This window comes from Rhinolophus sinicus, linkage group LG17 (assembly GCF_036562045.2).
Source record: "Rhinolophus sinicus isolate RSC01 linkage group LG17, ASM3656204v1, whole genome shotgun sequence".
Taxonomy (NCBI): Eukaryota; Metazoa; Chordata; class Mammalia; order Chiroptera; family Rhinolophidae; genus Rhinolophus; species Rhinolophus sinicus.
In genome coordinates, this window is record NC_133766.1 from 9,648,721 (window position 1) to 9,670,673 (window position 21,953).

Here is a 21,953-nt window from a genome sequence, read left to right on the forward strand (position 1 = left end):
AGCATCACTTGCTCTGGGGAAGCCAGTCGCCATGTTGTGGGGACACTCAGCCAGCCCTGTGGAGTGGCCCATGTGCCAAGGAATGAGGCTCCCACTGGCAGCTGCGGCAGTGAGCGGCCCTGCAGCCCCAGCCAAGCCTTAGATGATCAGAGCTCTAGCTGGCAGCTTGACTGCAACCTCACGACACCCTGAGCCAGAACCACAGAGCTAAGAAATTTCCAGATTTCTGACACTGAGAAATCGTCTGAGATCACAAGCACGTACTGGTTGTTTTAAGGGGCTAAACTTTGGGGTAATGAGGTACTCAGTAACAAATACAACTAATATATTGTGTTTAATATGTTTAAAGAAAAAAAGAGGACGATGATAATAAATGAAGAAATAAAAGACACTATGAAAAAAGATCAACAACTCAACAACAAAACAATAAACCTGATTCAAAAATGAGCAAAGGATTCGAACAAGACATTTCTCCAGAGGTGTATAAATGGCCAACAAGTACACGCAAGGAGGCCCCACCCCACTAATCATTAGGGAAATGCAGCTGGAAACCACAATGAGATCACCACCTCCTACCATCAGGACAGCTACTACCAAAAACATAGAAAACATGTTAACAAGGATATGGTGACCCTGGAACCCCTGTGCACTGATGCTGGGAATGTAAAATTGTGCAGTCACTGTGGAAAACAGTATGGCAGTTCCTCCAAAGATTAAAAACAGAATTACCACATGATTCAAAAAGTTAAAGTTGGGTCTCAAAGAGGTACCGGTACACCTACGTTCCTAGCAGCATTATTCTCGATAGTTAAAAGATGAGAGCAACCCAAGTGGTTCATCAATAGATGAATGAACAAAACGTGGCACATGCATACAGTGGACGAGCATACAGTGGGATATCATTCAGCCTTAAAAAGGGAGGGAATTCTGACAGTTACGGCATGGGTGAAGCTTGAGAACTTAAGTTAAATGACATAAGCAATCACAAAAGGACAAATACTGTGTGGTGCCACCTATCTGAGGTACCCAGAGTACTCAAATCCATAAAGACAGGGAGCAGAATGGTGGTTGCCAGGGGGGGAAGGAGAAATGGGGAGTTATTGTTTACTAGGTACAGTTTAGCAAGATGAAAAGAGGTCTGGAGATGGATGAGGGTGATGGTTACACAATGTGAATGGACTTTATGCCATTGAACTGTACATTTTAAAATGGTTAAAATGGTAAATTTTATCTTATGTGTATATACCACTATTTTTTTTAAAGATCAAACGTTTCAAAGAGAATCAAACAGAACCTGCAGAAATGAAAAATAACTGAAATTATAAATTCAATGGATGGAGTAAACAGCAGATTAGACCAGCTAAAGGACACTCTGAAGAAATACACAAAATGTGGCACAGTGATACAACTGAAAATATGGAAGAGAGGTTAACATGAGGACAAAACAAAAGGCCCAACATATATCTAAACAATGTTCAAGAAGACAAGAGTAGAGAAAATGGGAAGAGGCAATATTTGAAGGTATAATTGCTGAGACTTTTCCAGAACTGCTGAAGTTTAAGAAGCTTCAAAGAATCTCTAGCAGGATAAATAACAAGAAATCCATACCTACTTTGTAGTGAGAATGCAGAATACTAAAGACAAAAAGATTTATGAAACCACCAGATAGAAATGACAGATCATCTCCAGGAAAGATAATTAGCCTGACAGCTAACTTCTCAATAGCAATAATGGAACCCAGGGAATAATCTATTGTAAAGGCTGAACACTAAATCAGATACACTTCAACGCTGAACACTTGAACCTATGACTGTGAGGGCCCTTCCACCACCCAGGAAAGAAAATCAACTCTCATCATCATATTATAGTGAACTAATTCTTAGCTTGATGTGCATATCCAAATGGTTATTTTTTCTCCAGAATAAGTATACCTGCTTGTTTCAGGAGGAGGATACATTTTCTTGTAAAATGTTCTACAGGTGATTTTGATACATAATCCTGGTTAAGGAGAAGAAAAGGTATAGAGGGAGGGACTATAACGAGACAAAATATTAACAATTGTGGAATCTAGGAAAAGAGTAAATGAGAGTTCTTAATGTTTTTCTTAAAACTGTTCTATAACCTTGAAATTTTCAACATTATAACGTTATTAAAAAAAACCATACGCATGACAGAATTATACAATATTTTTAATGTGCCACTATCTTTCCAAAAATTAATTCAAAAAGTTCTACGTAATAGGATATCATGCCTTTAAATGAGTCCAAATTGTCCCATTGTTACTTGAAAGTATCATGATGAGAGAATAGAGGTTGGATGTGTTTAATCAGTTACTGAAACTCACTAACATGCAAGTGTCAACTATTTCATGACAACCTCACCATAAAGGTATAGAAGACATTCATCAAGTGTCCATGCCTCCCCCTAGCCCCTTCTTGACTTTGTACTTATGATACTCTTAGTTCTTAAAATAAACTATGTAAAGTTCCACTGGGTGATTTTGGAGATAAATTTAAAATTCCATTTTCTAAAACGTACTGGTTTTTCTCTTCTCGCTAACCTTCCTATGCAACCTCATGTAGGACCAATAAGGGAAAGAGAAACAAAGTTTTCCTTCTCTCTTCTTTCCCCTTTAAACTTCTCCTCTCTCTCTACATCTTGACCAGCAGAAGAATACTAACAATGTGTGAGTCAGTAGGTGCAAGGCACAGTGGTAGAAGCTTCACATAAATTACCTTATTTAATACTCAAACCACCTTATACAGCAGGCATTATCATCCTTATTTTATAATAAGGTATAAGTTCAAACGATCACACAGAGAATAAACCAGAACTCCAACCCAAACCTGCCGAGTTCCCACAGCTGTGTACTTTCTACAGCATGGTGCTTGGAGTCACATGTGTTGTCTCACTCTCCGTTCTCCTTTCAGGATAGTGTATTTCTATAAAGTACAGACCCTTAGGTGATAGCCTGACGTCGAGATTCAGTTTCACAAAAATAGAAACTTAGAAGTTTCTCAGTCACAAATTAAGAAGTTTTTGTCTCTCCAACAGACTCCAAACTAACTTTTAGTTTCACTTGTTCTTTCTACTACCCAATTTAGATAAAACTGAAACCAAAATATCACACCTGCCTATTGGATGTTTCCATGTAGAGGCTTTCAATTAGCACTGTGGATCCCAGTTGTCAATTTATCTGACCCCCTGTTGTGTTGGGGTGTCCTCACACCATCCCCAGGTTCAGTGCTTCCCGAGGGGTACTCAGAGGACTCAGCAGAGTTGTACTCATAGTAATGATCTATGAAAGCAAAAGGATACAAAGCAAAATCAATAAAGGGAAAAGGTACACGGGGCAAAGTCCAGAGGAAACCAGGTGCAAGCTTCCAAGAGTCCTCTCCCAGGGGAGTCACCTAGGACACATTTAACTTCTCCAGCAAGGAGTTATAACAACATGTATGAGGTGTGATCACAAAATACGTGAATGTTTAAATTTAAACAATGTATTACAGTAAAAGACACACTACCATTAACCCACCTCACAATACTCCCCCTCGCTTTGAACACACTTATCCCATCATTCTTGCCACTTTCTGAGCTATTCTGGAAGTCCTCTTTCATGAGTGTCTAGTTGTGCTGCTGTGGCTGCCTTGATATCCTGAATCGTTTTGACTTTGGGGAAGAGCTAGAAGTCACATGGTACCAGATTGGGTCAATAAGGTGGATGAGGACAGGCTGTAATGTTTTATTTCAGAGAAATTGCTGTACCAGAAGTGATGTGTGACGTGGAGTGTTGTCATGATGATGATTTACCGCACACTTTAAAACACATCTTCTTTCTCTCAACCGTAGCTCACACCCAACTGACTGCACCGAACAAGTTGAAACTTGTCATGCACTGTCACTAAGGTTCCACACACCACTTCCTGTATTGAAGATCCCTGCCTTTCTGCTGGATGGCACTCGGCAGAAGCATTCACCATATTTTTTTATCGTATAAAATTCTGTCTAGAGGATAAGCTCATTAAAGATTCAGTACCCAAGGTTTTTCTTGGAGGCTAGTCACACAGATACCCAATGCCTACCAAAATTCCAGATTCCCAGGAGGAAAGCAGGTGTTCAGAATAAGCTATGCGGTTTGTACAGTTTGGACATGGTGAGCCAGCTACTCTTTTTAGTTCTGGGAATGGTGGGAACCCTCCTAAAATCCAAGTTCCCAGATACCAGCCAAGGACCAACTTTGTAAGAAGGCCATTCTATAAGGATTTCAATCTCAAGCTTCCAATGGTAACTCTTTTCTGCACGACTGAGATGTTTCCTTTGGAAATAACATATTTGGTTTTGTTTTGTTTTTGGCATTCCCTGTTTTCTGTCCAAAATGTGCCCCCATTTCCTGTCATTTTAAGTAAAATTTCCTTTCCTGGGGTTTATGTTTATTTGTAATGTATCAGCTCTTTATGCCCAACTTTTAAAACTCTTTTACAAGCCACAAATACACTAGATACGCGAAGGAATGATTAAATTCTGTATCTTTCCTTAAGTAGAATACCTGTGAAAAAAAGTCCTTTTAAGATTTAAAGATGGTAAAAATTTAATCTTAGCACCCTGGGATAAATGTCATTTGATGCAATTTAATAGATCTTACTGATCATCCATACTGTAACCGAATCAATACCTGTTAACACTTTTTAAAGAAAAAAGTGGGCCTCAGTACCATTAGATCTCTACGTATTACCAGTTAATACACACTTTTACAAATTGGCTGCTAACACTGTGGGAGTGCTATTCTTCTATAAATCACCACCTAAAAACTAGACAGTAAACCCACGCTTCCTTCTTCTTGAAAGAAATTAAACTCATGACATTTTAAAAGGAATAGAATATAACCTTGCTGTCCTCCTCCACACTTTTATTTTCAAGAGTTAATGCCTCCAACTAAGTATGTTCTGTTCAAAGGGTCATATAAAAAGTTAACATCACAAGAAAATTTCAGTTCAGTTTTTTTTTTAAGAGGATTTTAAATAGATGTATACAAATAAATACTTTCAGTTTTTGGTTATATCAGCAAATTAAGCCATGCTGGACTCTAAATGAATTAGTGATTGATCTGTACCCTGAAATAAATGCTGAAAGGTCTTCTTCCTTTTTTCCTGCAATCTCTTCCATTAATGTATGTCCTGTCCTTAGATAAACTTATTATGAGCTCAGCAGAAAGAATATGCACAGCTTTCAAAGAACTTAATCTAATTGAGGAAACAGGAATAACAACAAAAATTACAAGACTAAAGTATAAGTGTTAAACAGTGTGAGAAATGCAAAAGTTGTAAAAAGAGGCCCCCCAAAAGCCCCTTTCTCCCTTAAAATTTACAAGGTTCAAAACATGTAAAGTGAAAAAAGATAGTCAACAAAAAATTGCATGTTTGCTTTGTATACACTTTGGTTAACAATACAAAGCACATGCATGAAAGAGGGCTTAAAAGGATGCACATCTCAACTTTAATGATTGTTGACTCCAAATAGAAAGGTAGGTTTTTGGGTTTGTTTTACTTTTTGCTTATGTTCTTTTTTCCCATAATGAAATATTCTGTTTTTATAATAAGGACAATTTTTTTCCCTTTTCCTTTAAAGAAATGAAGGAAAAGAGTAGTAAACAAATGGCTTTTTTCTCTTTTTTGTAGTTTAAAGCAAGATTTTTGTGTTTAATAAACATTTTACACTTGGACAAACAATAATATAAAATACAAACATTTGACACTTGGCCATTCTTCTGTTGGCTTTGCAAGCTGTCCTCTTAAAACTCAGTGGTCAAAAATAAATAAAACTAAATACTCCAGAAAAGATCTTCAAGTTAGAAAGCAGGTAATATGCACCATCACCCTCCCTATTAGTACAGACTGTCCCCTCACGGAGGTTCTCCTCTCAAGGTGACTTTCTTAGATCATTCCTCTTTCTATTATTTTCCCAAAGACCATCCTCCTCAAAGTAAACAACTTTTTTCCTATGTTCATTGCAAAGAACTACATGTGTATTATTGTTAGAAAGCTATCCACAGAAGCCCATGCATTCAGAGGGGCACCATGATATACTGGAAAGCACAGTGGGTTAGTCCTATGTTACGTTTCACCTCTGGCTGTGCCACTGATTATATACTATTTAATTTAGTATGAATAGGAGATAAAGGATTCTTTAGTGGCAGGTTATCTTAAGATATTTCTCTTTACACAACAGTGTAAAAAAAAATTCAAACACCACAGACAGTAGAGTTACAAGTGGAAATTCCCTTTATAGCGCCACTCCCATCACCCACTAAGGGGCCTAAGAAAACAATAGGATGCTTTTTAAATAAAATTCTAATAGGATGCTAATACAATGATAACTTATCTGTTCATTCACTGCTGTCTGCACTAAGAGGAACTTCCTCTGAATCTAACAGACTGAGTATCACTCAGATTCTAGAGTTTGAGCTCAATATGGTTACTACATAGAAATTTGGGTTTCCTTTCTAAGGGGGTGGGGGTTTAGTGTGTTACATATAACACAAAAAGAAAGAGCGACCCAGTATTTAGCGACCACCAGTGCAAACTATGGTAGTCATTACTGCTCTCCATCAAATATTTCTAGCTGCCCTCCCAGGCACACACGAAACTCCACCTTCTCATCGTCTTGACGTGATGTAGGCCATATGGCTGTTCTGGGCCAATGAAATATAAAAGGAAGAGACGTATGTCTCTTCTGGCTTTTAAAGTTTCCACTAGTACTTGACTCACCATTCTCTTCCCTCTGCAATTGCAACTGCCCCACATTCTAGAATGATGGTGGCAGACTGTCAGCCTGGCTCTATGGGTGACAAAAGATGGGCATAGCCCCTCCCCACCTCCCGCACACCAAGCCCCCACCCCCAATACACACACACACACACACACACACACACACAGAACATGTAGGGTGAATGACAGACTTTTGATGTGTTAATCCACTAAAATTGGGGTGGGGGGAGCTGCTGTTATCAGCCCATAACTTAGTCTATCCTAACTAGACAGACCAACTGATTCTAAAGTTAATATTAAAAATTAAGCAATCAAGAATGTTCTGAAAAAGAAGAGCAATTAAAGAACTAGCCCTCCTGAACAGCAACAAGAATAGAAATCTAAGATATAGCACTAAGTACACGTCAAGCACTGTCCTAAGCACTTAACTCACGCGTTCACTCCTCATCCCAACCCTGTTAATAGGTATCATTATTATCTCCATCCTACACGAACGGACACAATCACAGGGCTGCTGAGTAACCTGCCCGAGGTCACACAGCTCAGGAAGTGGTTAGGACAAGACTCAGAGCAAGGCAGTTTCGCACAGAAGTCTGTAATATTCCTAACCACCGTGCTACACTGCACATTACAAAAGTACAGTAATTAAAACAGTGTGATACTGGCACATAATTAGGCAAATCAACAAACAGAACAGAAAATCCAGAAATAGAATCAAATGCACAGAGGATTTTAGCTACAAAAAGGTAGATAAAAGATAGTTTAGTCAATAAAGGGTGATTTGGAATTCCCTATATCCTGTCAGCAATTCCAATGTAAGGCATTTAGCTTATATCTATGCTAGCACATGTTTAAAATGATACATATAAGGTTTTTTACTGCCACTGTTTGAAAACAACCTAATATATAATTCATCCATACAATGAAATGCTACACATTCATTCTCTAAAAACCAAAAAGCAAGATCTTCATTTACTAACGGAGAAGAATCTCCAAGATAAATAAAGTGAGGAGAAAAAAAAAAAAGCAAGGTGCAAAGCAATGTATATAATATGTTTCCATTGGTCTTAAAAAAAAAAAAAAAAGAGTGGGGATAGACATGCATAGACATGCATATACACACAAGTATATAGTACATCTCTAGACATATACACAAGAAACTGGATTTGGATTGCCAAAATTAAGTGGCCAGGGGAAAGGAGGTGGCAGAAACACTTCTGTACCATTTGAATTTTGAACCATGTAAAGGTATTGACCATTCATTAAATAAACAAAGGATCTAAGTTTTAAATCATTCAGCAGCAGGAATAAGTACCAAAGAAATATACTGAGAATTGTCATGATAAGAGAAGCTGAGCAGCCATCAGACTCCATATATAAGCTGAAATGGAGAAAGCCGGCTGAAAGAAAGGAAAACAGATGTACAGAGCAAAAAAGATGCCAAAACCTTGCAGCTCCTGAAAGAGAAAGATGGAGTATGCAGCCTTAAGGGCTTATCAGCCCCCGTTTCCATGAGACCCAGATGTACAATGATTTCTACCCATGGCGTGTTACGATCACCAGTGTACCCACATATAACACTCCCTTCCACCACCTTCTGGAGTTAGCCATATATATATATGGCTATATACACATATACACACACACACACATACATACAGAGAGAGAGAGAGAGAGAGAGAGAGAGAGAGAGAGAGGGTTTTTTTCTTAAGAGCCCTACAACTAGCTTTTCTATCTATATGAACGAGAAGGTATTTTAGGATGATTTCAAAGTTTCCTTTACAAAAGAAGAAATATTATAATTCACCTAAGTGCTAGAAATATACAATCAGAATGCTGATAACTATACCAAAAACAAAAAACTATACATTATACTTACCTATACATCCAGAAATATCGAACTCTGGTAATTAAATCTAGGCACAGAACAAGCCTAAAAACAATATACCACTTTGTATTAAGGTCTCAAAATTATCTCAATCTCAATATTGTCATAATTGTTTCTTAAATGCATTTAAAACTTTTGAAACTTAAGTATATACACCAATAAAAATGTTAGAAAAACAACCATAAAAAATAATAATAGCTACCACTTTTTGAGTACTTACCAATTACCATGCACACTTCTTGGAATTTTACATGTAATGATTATTTAATTCTCACAACGCTATGAGGTAGGTCCTATTAGTATGACAATTTTAGATGAGGAAAAAGACACATAAAAAATAAATACCTTGCCCAGGAGTACATTATTTCTAAGGTCTCTTAGGGCTCTAAATTTCATACCTATGTCAAGATACTCAAATCATCAACTCAGTCCAGGATCTAAACCGACAGAGTCTAAACTAACACCAGAGACCATGCTATTCACAGCATGCTTATAAATGGTTGCAGCTCTGACTGATGTTATAATTGAAAGCACTCAACTAGAAAACCCAAATGCTTCAAGAATTGCAAGTGTAAAAAATTTGTTTACATCAAGATCAGGCAGCAAACACAATGTCACTCCTGGTAGATCAGGAATCTCATAAATACGGTTTTTTCCAAAAATTATTTTCCTGGCAATAATAATTACCTAGCTTTCTTTTATTACTATTTCTTTTAAATTCAATTTGAAAAAATATGTGAGAAAAGCACAAACACAGTACATGAAGGCTAGTCTCAAAATGAACAAAAACCAGTGATATTTATTAATCTTTAACAAAGTGAACTGTACATGTTATGTTTTGTTTTTGCTTGTATTGCATCCTCATGAAGGCTTTGGGAAGACAGGGGAGCATCAGAGCAGGATATCTCCCCACAGGTGCAGCAGGGAATTGGAAAACCACTAAACAAAGTCAAACTCCGCTTCCCACTGGCTGTGTGGCCTTAAGGTAGGAGACAATCTCTGAGCTAAACGTCTTCATCTGTACACCCAGGAAGGACAGCTCCCAGGCTTGTTTCCAGGATTAAATGAGATAGAAGAATAAAGTGCACAGCTCACAAGCACCCGATGTTACGCTCGTATTACAGCATAATGGTAAAGGGCACAACTTTCAGTTAGACGTGTCTTATTTTGAGACCCATTTTCATCATTTCGTACCCAAGGATTTAATAAGACAACACTTGTAGCATTGAGTTTGGCACATAAATGCTGAGCAAATATTATTATATAAATAATATTACCAAAAGCAAAAAATAGGCATCAACAAAAGACAACTGGAAACAGAACCCAGGAAACTCTGCGACCAAGCTGTGTGTCCATGACTAACTTTTCATCTCTCTCTAAGCATTAGTTTATCTGTAAATCAAGTGCATTAGAATACATGATTTTTAAGGTCTCTTCCAGCTCTAAATTTTTATACCTATGTCTGTCTGGCTACCAAAATCATAAATTTTATCTTAAAACATCTCTCTCTCTCTCTCCCCCCCCCCCCCCCGGGAAAGAAAAAACAAATCAGCAGAAGACAGAGAAATTCAGAGATTCAGAGAAATGGCCACAACTGCCAAGCTCTACAACTCCAGCAGAAGATTCTAATCAGAAAATGTTAATGCCCCAATATTTTAAATGCAAAAAAATTATTTTAAAAAGAAAACCTAACAATAATGAAAAAGTGTTAAATTTATAGTCGCTACCAAACACTGAAAATACTTATCAGGCATTTTGCGTCCCTGCCTGTCTCACAGGACTCTCCTGAGCAGGCCTTCTCCCACAGAAGCCAAACACATTCTAAGTCAGGAGTTCTCAACCGGGGCTGGGTGATACTACCTGCAGGGGGATTTTGGCAATATCTGGAAACCTTTTTTGGTTATCACAAGAAGAAGGTGAATGCTACCGGCATTCAATTGGTAGGGACCAAAGAGGCCGCCAAACATCCCGCAATGCACAGGACAGCCCCACAGCAATCATTCAGCCCAAAATGCCAATATTACAAAGGTTAAGAAACCCTGTGACAGGTGATCGGACCACTCAACACAGTGACTCTCTCTGGAATTTGGAACTGAGACTAAGAAATGAGTTTACTATAGACCGTCCCCTGATTAGAGCAGACATTTTTTAAAAAATTGGAAAGTGGGATATGAATTGAATGCCTGAGAGAGAAGAATAAAGTGAGCAAACAGAAGCCAAAACAAGAGACAAAACAAATACTGCCTGAGTTTCTAGCAGCCCTCCACTTCTGGTTTCTGGGCCAGCCTCGCTGCACCAACTACTGATGGAGCCCTGTGACTCTGAATGATCAACATTAGGAATATAGTCACCAGACTTAATTTAATATCTTAACATCCCCCTCAGTGCAGAAACATAAGTTAATCGGTAACTGTATGCTTTCTTGTAGACACTAACCACTTATAGTGACATTCCTTTATGCAAAGTGTGGAGAAATAATTTCTCTAGTTGCCCTATTAAAATATACCAGTGAAGAATTTCTCTTAAGATACTACAGTATACGTATCTCTGTGTGTATACATGTGTACATTTATGTTAGGTATACTTTAGAAATATGTACCATATATACTTTAGGTATTTTATAGAAAGTACATGGACAAAACGCGTGGCTACGGCTAATCACAAGGGCCAGAATTCATTAAGAAACAAGGACAGGTGATGTCTCCCCTACAACCCACTCTACCCCCACCGTGCCTCCTTCGACCAAATGCCTTACAGTACATTATGTATCACACAAATGTGATCAGGACGAACAGTCATAATAGTGTAAACACTCTTCCAAAATAATCTCATTTTAAAAAGCTCTCTAGGAATCTCAGGTTTTAAGAAAGTAAGAATGTTGGTAGAAAGTTAGTACTGCAGAAATCATGATTACCTACCTAGAAAGAGAATTAAAGGAAGAATTACTAGGGGCAATAGGAGTACCGTAAGGCAGCCAGACCCAAGATTGACACAGAAAAATCACTCGTCTTCCTAAATGCTAGCAATAAGCAACTGGGGTATGTAATGCAGAAAGATTACACTTACAATTACAAAAATTATACAATGCCAACAAATAAGCCGGTCAACAAATGTCGAAAAATAATATGAAGAAAATGAAAACTCTTTTACTTAAGGACATAAAAGAGGACTGAGACTGGCAAAGGGACCCCATGTTCTCAGATGTAGGGACACAATAATGCAATGATGTCAATTCACCCCAAATTAACCTATAAGTCAATACATTAACTATCAAAATCCCATCAAGATTTCTAAATCTTAACAACCTGATCCTAAGGACCTTTAGAAGATATAATGTGCAGTAACATCCAAATAAATTTTGAAAAAGAACACAATGGGGACCTACCCAGATAAACATATATACTTTAAGCTTATCATTATTATAATTAAAATGTTAACGAGGTGCAAGAACAGATAAAGATGAATGGAACCATGGAGAGTTTTTAAAAGATCTGTGTACATATGAATTTAACACATGAGAAATATGGCTCTTCAAAGCAGTGGGAATTGATGAGCTATTCACTAATTAGTACAACAGAAAAGCATTAAGGGGCTTCCAACTTCAAATAAATTATATATGTATATACATAAAATAAAAATTTCAGATAGGTTCAAGTTGGTAATATGAAAAAATACAAAACAGAACTTTTTTAATCGTGTAAACAAATATTCATCAATAAGGAAATTACTAATATCTAAACAGAATGGTTAACATATACATTTAGAGCATAAAATACTATAAAGCTGTTGAAAGAATGAGAAATCTACACATACTGGCACAAAAAGGTCTTCCAGACATTAAAAACTAAAAACGAATATGGGAGGAAAAAAATTCATATAGCATAATGCCATTTATGAAATGATAATATAAACACACTAATACATATGGTAAATACATAGAAAGTTCTGGGAAAATACACATCGAACCATGAACAGTAGTTTCCTCTAATTAGGGAATATGGGTCATGGGTAGGAATATCAAAGGGGACCTTTATGTCTAGTCTATAAGGTTCTATAATGGGTTTTTGGGTGTTGTTGTTTTTTACATTGAGATACCTCTTCATATATTTTTAGACAATTAAAAAATGCAAATTTAAAAAATAAAAGAAAGCTACTATAACAAAAAGGTTCATGTTTCAACCTTTCTTTCCTATAAGAAACAGATGGCTGATACCAATTGTGCTTGTTAGTACTGCTAGTTTTAGGAAAATGTTTTCTTAGTAATTATCTGGAACCACAAAATACTAAGTGGCAATCTTTAGTCCTAACTCAGTATTGTTACTTCAATTTGCTGGAATTAGCAGAGCGAGAGGAACATGTTAACAAAATTGTATGTGTACACACTGTATATTACATTAAGCCACAGAACATTTTCTTTGACCTTGACCACATCAAGTGAAAAGGTTCTAAACACTCCCTTCTCCTAGGAAAGCAAACCAGGGAATATAAATTGCCTGGGCCGGCTGAGCTTTGTGTTCTGCTGGATCAAAAGCCAATCCTGGCAGAGTTCACTGCGGAGGAGCCGGCAGTACCACCACCACAGACTCAGCACATTTCTAGCACCCAGAAAGAATAGTTCTCATTTTTTTAAGCAACCAAAATTAAATTTGGCACAGCATTAGATTTAATGTGTATTAATCGATACACTTATTTGAGTCAAAGTTCAATCGAAAACAAATTGAGAATTTTTTCTAATTATAATTAGTATAATGAGCACAAATTTACAGATGAAAATTATATACTCAAACCAAAAAGGCAGAGATTAGTAACCAAGAGTTACTGTACAATATATCACGCTGCCACTCTCACAGACACACAACACAAGGCCAGTTTTTTTAGCTGTCTCATGAGCATGCTCACCAACATCTATTTAAGCAGCATCATTCTTTCGGACAGTCGTTCTATCTAAATTCTACCTAAAAATTCTCTGAGACATTAATATAGGTAATTACTGTAGAATAAATGAATAAAGAACATAAAAAATACTCTGGAGAGTTAAGATAATTTTTTTTTTTAATTCTGCTATCTTACCTAAAAAGGAAAAAAAAGGTCTGTATAAGTTGCATATTGCAATAATAAAATGAAATATATCACTTTAAGTGGCAAGACAGATTCCAACACAAGATCATTGGAGTACTTCATTTTTAACATTAGCATTCTATAAGTTAATGCCCCCCCAAAAAAAATTATTTATGTTTAGTCTCAAAACACATTAGAATATAAGCTCCTACATCTGGATATTCTATACATCTGGATGTACATCTGGATATGGAGAAAAAATAGCTACCTACACAGTTTTATCAAGTAAAACTATTACTAATCAGACCTGGTCATTTAAAATGTTTTTAATTGCTAATAACTATTACAGAAATATATAAAAGGACATAAAGTAAATAAGAAAAATTGTTTCCCAATCACAATTATTCTGCAATTACTCACTCCTACTATGTGGCAGGAACTATATTTGAAGGATACAGGTAAAGAAATCAATTCTTACAACCTAGTATCTTAGAATCCAAGAGTCATTTACACAAATATTTATGCAATTGGTACCCAATATCATCAGTCAGTGGTTTTCTAAAGACCCTCTACCAGGATCGTCCGATAAATCAACTACAAATTAGAGAGTATATACTATAGCTAATATTTTATACTCTTCCACCCTTATAGAGAAACGTACATTCATCTTCTTATAGTAGTCCAATATACTATCCCTGATATCTGTTAAATCTTCTAAAAAGCAAACAGAAGGAGAGCTATAATCTACAACAGAGGAGGGAAAATATAAAAGCCTTTACATAAATATTAGTAACACTCAGCCTAGAGCTTAAGACAGTAGTTCAATGTTACCATGTGATTCCAAATAGTATTGAGTGCCCACTGCTCCCTTCGTTAGACCACAACATCTAAGTCTGAATACACAGAGTGTACAGATCTATCCCTGGCCTACCATTCTGAAAACTAGGTCAAAAAGCCTGAAAATCTTTGCACACACTCACGCACATACGTACTTACACATACCCCCAAAAGGTAACTAGGCACCATCATTTACCAAACAACACAATCATTTGGCATCCCAACTTCTCTGGTCTCTAATCTTTTTCAATTTGGGCAAGTAGGGTTTGATGGGGTTTAAACGAAAAAAGGGGTGTTAAGTACTTAGAACATGCCTGACCCACAGCACTCAATAGGTGGCAATTATTTCTTCCTTCTTCCAAGAACTGAGGCCTACCCTAAGTCTGTCGGCAGAACCCTAGGTGCCTTACTTCCCTTTCCCCTGATATTCAAGATTCTCTCAAAAGTATCTCTCAACAGACCTTCAATATATGAACCTTTAGAGATAAAAAGAAATGTTGAGGCCAAAGTGAAAAGTTACCCTCCTTCCTGCCACCAAAAGGTGACATAAGACAAGGGACACTTGCATGGGAACACTACCCTTGGGACAAATGGACTTTTGAACCTGTTTTAACACATTGCATACGGCGGGGTTTAAATCCCTCGTGAAGATTCTCGTGATCCGTACGCAACGTGTTAAGAAGATAGTTAATACATATGTTTTCTGACACAACTGACAGTCTTTGAATTACCTTTGATTTATTACTCTTCTTAATCTCATGTGACCAGTGGTTCTCAAAGTGTGGCCCCCAACCAACTGCATCAGCACACCTGGAAATTTGTCAGAAATGCAAATGTTTGAATCCCACCTGAAACAGAAACTCTGGGGTGGGACCCAGCAATCTGTTTTAACGCACTCTCCACACTAAAGTTTGAGAACAGCTGTTCTCTATGCTTTGTTGAAGTGCCTATAGTGAAACTCCAAATTTATCTACCCCAGAAGAAATCTGTTAAGGATGATGTGGTTAACATTCTGAAGTATTTTGAAATCTCATATCCATAGTACGAGAAAAAACCCATTTAACTCAAAATCAAGAATATAAAATTTCTAGGGCGGCCGGATGGCTCAGTTGGTTAGAGCGCGAGCTCTGAACAGGGTTGCCGGTTTGATTCCCACATGGGCCAGTGAGCTGCGCCCTCCACAACTAGATTGAAGGACGACTTGGAGCTGATGGGCCCTGGACAAACACAGTGTTCCCCAATAAAAATTAAAAAAAAAAAGAGAGAATATAAAATTTCTACTAAAATAAGCTTTTAACAAGAAACTTTATAACCAAAGTTAAAAATAATACAGGGAGGCACAAAAAGGTCTAAAGGATGTCAGATGAAGGAGATTACAATATAAAAAGTCATTAAATATTAACTGACAACAAATGTGCCAGATTAGAATGAAATCTCTACCTAAACTTTAGTTATTTGCATTGGCCTGTATTTCAGTTTCAGCCTCTCTGAAGGAAGAAAAAACATCCATATGGAGACAGTGAAAAAGAACCACGGACTGACTGTGTGTCCTCTAACTGCCACCCAGCCCCTAAGACAAATTATCATCAGAGAATATTCACCTTCAGGCTGAATGTGATTTCAGACTCCCACGATTTCCCTACCTTTTTGTTGCTTTCTAGAAGTCCTTTAATAATCAAGTCACTTGAGAGGAAAACAGAGTCTTAGAGAAAGCGGAGACTTAACATGTAAAGGCTATGACAATTCTACACTTTATCATGCCATCATGTTGACAATAGCAATGTTTTAGATAGTTCACAAAACATCTTGAGGTAAATAACAACAAAAGTGCTATTTATTGAGTACTTACTGCCTGGCACTTTCGTTAGGAGCCTTACATAATTTTATTATTTAATTCAGCCATCTGCTGAGGTGGGCGTTGTACACCATTGACTAATGTCAGATACTAGGCAGGATTTAAATCCAACTCTATCTAATTTGAAAACTCATGTTCCCTAAAGCTCTACACTACGCCAAGATTTGGAGGAAAAGGCTTGGGTTTCAGTTCCAGAACTTAACACGTTGCCCTCATACCCCTCTGTTCTGGCAGGTTTTTAAAAGAAACTACTTTAAAATGCACTCTTCTCTTTAAAGCGTAAATGCTTCTATGTCATTTATTATTTTACTATGGAATTTTTTAGGATTTACTCACCTATGATGTCAGTAATCCCTCCTGGTGTGATACTGCAGAAAGCAGCTTCCTTTGTGCAGTGGGACACGGCAAAAATCGCATATGTACCGAGTTTCACTTCTCACTTTTTTTGATGTGCACACTTTACACACCCGTGTGTGATATTTTTTCTTTCCTCTTCCCACTATGGGCTCCAGATGATGCGTGGCCAAATCTCCCGAGAGCCTGGCCGGATTGTCTTCCTTGGGGGCCCGCTGCATAGGCACTTTCACAGCTGGTTCCCTATCGCCACTCATCTCACCTCCCTGTCTTGGCCTCTCACTGCTCTCTGCCCAATCTTTTGAAATTCTCATTATCCGTCCTGAACGCATGGCTCAGAAAAAACGAAGATTCTCGTGATCCGTAAGCAACGTGTTAACAGCTATGTGACCTTGGGAAGTCATTTAATTCTCTTAACCCTTCATCTATAAAACAGGAGGATTAATACCTGCCCCCATCTGTTTCAGAGCTGCAGTAAAAGACCACATGAGATAAAGGCATTAAAAGGTCTTCATAAACTATTAAAAAAAAACAACCTACACAAATATAAATTTATCATCACTCCCGATTTTGATAAAGAAAATGAATAGGAGAAACAAAACAGAATGGAGGCTGGAAGGGACAAGATGCTGGTTTTTCTTTTGTTTGGCTTTTGTTTTCTTTTTAAAGTATGCTGAAGACCCTAAGGAGAAACTTCAGACTTCGTAATTTACCTAAGACCTACTGTCAACTGGGCTGTGATAACAGCATCTGTATCACAACTTCTGTACTTCCGCTAAAAGTACAGAAACAGCTATATACCTGTAACTTATGTAGACTTGAGGTTAATAAAAATCTAACAGCTGATTTCTTAAAAGTTTAGTTCTCATAAGAATCAGTGACCACGATACTAGGTCATCATAATTACAATTCCCTTGCAACAGCCTTCCTGTTCTTTTCTACAGCATCATTTCCAACCTGGGGTGCCTACATCTTTCATTCTGCAAAGACTAAAACACGAACTATTGATCCAAAAATAAATAAATCAGATCACTCAAAGTGATGAGTTTAAAAGAAACTTTCTATTATTCAAAACTTCACAATTTAAAGTTAACTTCTAATGGTATTTTCAGCAAATGAGAGAAGTTGGAGTGAAATCACTCAACTGTTGAGAGGTATGTCAGATATTAACAATAAAGGTATTTAACCTAGATTACTAGTTAGAAACAGGTTCAATGGCAGAGTTAAGAAAAGTCACAAAGTACTTACCCCTTTCATACTAAAAACAGCCCAATTATTTTTATTTCTTCTAAATTACATTCACAAAAATTACTTTTAGCAAGACAAATTATTTAACAACTTACCCATATATTAACAAAAAAATACCATTCTCATTTTCAATGATACCCTTTCTACAGAAGAAAAATCATGGCCTCTGATAAACCATTTCTATAACACATGTACATTTTTACTGATGAACTACATACAATATTTGATCTACATTTAAACCTACATGTAAACTCAACAGCCTGTCAGACCTAACTTTCATATATGAAATTATATCCTAAAACCTCAATACTGAAACTCAAAACAGCAATCGGTACACTAGAATTTGTGTGTAAATGTCAAATGATGTAAGTCCACGGAGGAGCTTCTGAATCTAATTCATTTGTTCATTCAATTGAGAATCTACCACATCTTTCTCTCTAAGCAGTGGTTCTTAAGGAGGGGCAATTTTGCTTCCCCCTGCCCAGCGGGGACATTTAGCAATGCCTGGAAACATTTCTGGTAACTGGGGTGGGGGGTTGTTGCCATAGAGGGATGCTACTGGTATCTCGTGGGTAGAGGCCAGGGATGCTGCTAAACATATTACAAAGCAAAGGGCAGCCCCCCCCCCCCGCCCCAACAAATTATCCATCCCAAAATGTCATACTGCCAAGGTTGAGCAACTCTGATCAAAAAGTTCATAAACACCCATCTGTCTACAAACAGTACTCACTTCACCTCCATTTCCTATATTATTTGCTAATTCCATTCTTTTCATACTAGCCTTTGGCAACAAACTTACCCTGTTCCCATCCTTCCATCAGCTTCTAACTTCCAAACTTGTCAATAGCATAATCATATCAGCCAATTTCAAAACATTACAGTCCTAGACTGATCCCTATTTTTAATCATCGTAGTAACACGTACGAATGTTTAGCTCTTAACTATGTGCCAGGCACTACTCCAAGTGCCTCGCGTATATTATTAACTTATTAAATCTAGATACTATTATTACTACTTTTATTATTCCCATTTTACAAGTGTGGAATCCAAGACACAAAAAACAGCTTGGCAAAGGTCACAGAGATAATAAGCAGCTGAGCTAGGTTTCAAATCCAGGTAGAATGGCTCCAGAGTTCATGCCCTTAATAAGTACTCCAATCTCTCTTCTGTCACCCTCTACATCAAATCATGAAGTCCTTTAAGTTCCACGAGGACAGGGACTCCCTTATATTCACAGCAACATCCCCAGAGCCCAGTACATAATAGGTGCTCAAAACACTTTTATTTGCTAAATGAGTGAACTATGTCTCAAACGTACCCCTATTTCCACTGCCTCCACTCAAGGCCAGTCTTTCAGCATTTCATACCTGGGTTTGTTGCTGTATCCTATAAACTAGCTGATCAAGTAAACTGTCAATAAACTCTTCTGCCACATTTTCCATAAGCCAGGCCCATCCATCGTATTCAAAGTTTTCTTCCTACCACTTCTCAATTAAAATCAAAATCTTAAGAGTGAGAAGGTACCTTAGAGATTATCTAGTCCAGATTTTACAGATAAACAAACCCAAAGATGGTGACTAAGTCACCCAACCAGGTGAAGCGAAGACCAGAATTTGATTCTTGGCAATTTTTGCTCTACGAGTAACTCCTGGGGGATTTACTTCACTCCTGACAGATGAATCCTCTCTATCCCATCAACAAATAATGTTCATTCTTACTGCCCATGCTCAAGTTGTTTCTCCTGCCCAGTCTGCCTTCTTTTCTTGCTCCATAGATCCAAATCCTATCTATCCTTCGAAACCTCTTCCTATTCCATTCTTCATGACCTCCTCCTTCTCTGAAAATCTTATGTCCTGAATAAGGTGCTAGAGGAACAGGATCACTGTAGCCTTCTGGGCCAAATTAAACGCACACTAACACTTTCCACAAAGCAAAGCTACTTGGATGATTTCTTCCCTGAAAACTGTTCACTACTCACCCACTCTTTCCTCCTGTGTTTTAGGAAGTGATTTCAATAAAGATTAAGTCATATAGCGCCTTCATAAAATGTTCATATACCTGGAAGAGAAGCTCACTCACCTCTTTAACAGAAGTGTAATTCCTGAATAGCCCCAAATCACTTAATACCTCCAACAAGAAACAACTCAGCTTCTTCACCAAGTCCAAACTCAGAACTCTCTGATACAACCCCCCAGTAGACACAGCTCCTTTGCATTACTTCCTCCAAACTCCGTTTCTTCCTCCTCTTCCCTACACTGTGCAGTATAGAATACCCTGTCTCTTTTACCCTTTATTATTTTCGAGATGTCTCTTCATACAGAAATGCCTCTCCAACCTCAACTATCCAATCCTTTAGACAGAATTCACATCTCTCTCTTCTATCTTTAGGCCTTAGGATATCTCAACCCCAAGAAGGTCAATTTTGTTTTTCCCCCTTCTCCACTCTTTCTTCCCCAAGAAAAGCGGTCTCAAACGTGACGTGGATGCAGCTCAGAGGAAGTGCAAGGATCCACTGGGCTGCAGGAAAAGATATAAGTGTACTATCAAAAGAGTTTGGAGACAACTATTCTAAAATTACCTTGATAATGCAGCCAAACTAATAGGTTCCAGACTACAGAGAGGCGCACGGATGTATATACATGCACACACAGAAAGAAGAAAAACTCCTGTTCCTATCCAGAGTCCTAACCATGCCCACCAACCTCTAACCCCTACCAGCCATCTCAGAATTGTGTCCGACTAGATCTAGAGAGAACAGCGAATGATTTGGCAAAGCCCTTCATTTCCAGTTTGGGGGGGAAAAAAAAAAATCAAGAGTGCTGACACTGCTCATCGCCTGACTTACAAATATACTTTATACGCCACTGCCTCCTGAGATTCAGTTCCTAGTTCCCAATCCCTTGAGGCAAACTCACGTTCCCCTCGCTACCGACCGATTTCGACTATCACCTCCTAGACTGAACTCACACCTCCCTTCATCCTTCCCTCTCCGGGCGATTCTATCCACCGTCCTCCTCAAGCCGCACAGTCCGGTCCCAGGGTAGAGGACAGTCCATCCACCGTCCCTAAGACCACTTCTCCTTCCTTCTCCGCCCCCGGGAGCTGCCAGCCAGGCTGGAGACGGTAGGGGGGAGGGGTGAGACTCGCCTCCCGTGACTGGCCCAGATGGCAGCCGATTCCGCCCCCACTCTCGGGCACCCTTCCCCTGCTCGACCCCCTAGGTCTGCCTGTCTGCCTCCCGGCCCGCCGCGACCCCACCCCCGGTCTCCCCGACACCCTCGTGCCGGCTCCCGGACACACTCACCATGCTGGGTGAAGATATTGAAGCCGGCCTCCGTGGTGCGCCCCGCCAGGTCCCGCCTGCGGCCGGAGGGCCTGGCTGCACTGCTGCCCCGCAGCCCGCGGGGTTGCGCCTGCTGGAGCCCCGGAGCCTCCCCGACGCGGCCCACCTGCTGCCCCATCCCTGTGCTCGCGTACTCCCGCGCCCCCGCCGACCCCCGGTCACATTCCTCCTCTGCTCCGGCTTCGGGCTCCTGGCGCTGCTCCGGCTTCCCCCTCCCAGTCCAGGCCCCGGCCCTGACCGGCGCGGCCACCCGTGGCTCCGCACCCGCACTCCTCACAGCAGCCGCCGCGCTGCCTCTCGGCGACTCACAGATCCTCCTTTTCCCTCCCCCTCCCGCGGCTCCGCGCCCCCAACGCCGCCGCCGCCATCTTTAAACCACCGAGCACTGGGAGAGCGTGGGACAGAGCGTCTCCCGCCCCCCACCCGACCAGTCACCTCCGCTATCGGGGGGAGGGCTTCCCGGCGGCCCCGCCCCCCGGCCCCGCCCCGCGCGCACCGCCCCCGCCTCCACGCGGGGTGGGGCCCCCAGTGCCCACCTCGTTGGCACGTCCACCCCTGCGTCGGGTCTTTCGGCCCCGCGGTCCCTTCCGGGCACTTCGGCCTCCC

General features: G+C 39.3%; 1 protein-coding gene across 5 annotated transcripts in view; it reads right to left on the reverse strand.

The window, feature by feature from the left end:
- Window positions 1-21,741, reverse strand: part of ABL2 (ABL proto-oncogene 2, non-receptor tyrosine kinase) — an 88,668-nt gene extending 66,927 nt beyond the window's left edge. For 3 of the 5 annotated variants that reach the window (XR_012492912.1, XM_019730356.2, XM_019730271.2), the window contains exon 1: window positions 21,309-21,741. Coding sequence is in view for 3 of the 5 variants with exons in the window: in XM_019730356.2 (XP_019585915.1) it covers window positions 21,309-21,465 (157 nt within the window). In the remaining 2 variants the exon portion in view is untranslated. The remainder of the gene's footprint in view (window positions 1-21,308) is intronic. The other 2 variants (XM_019730065.2, XM_074322289.1) reach the window with 2 other exon arrangements.
- Window positions 21,742-21,953: the final 212 nt, after the last annotated feature.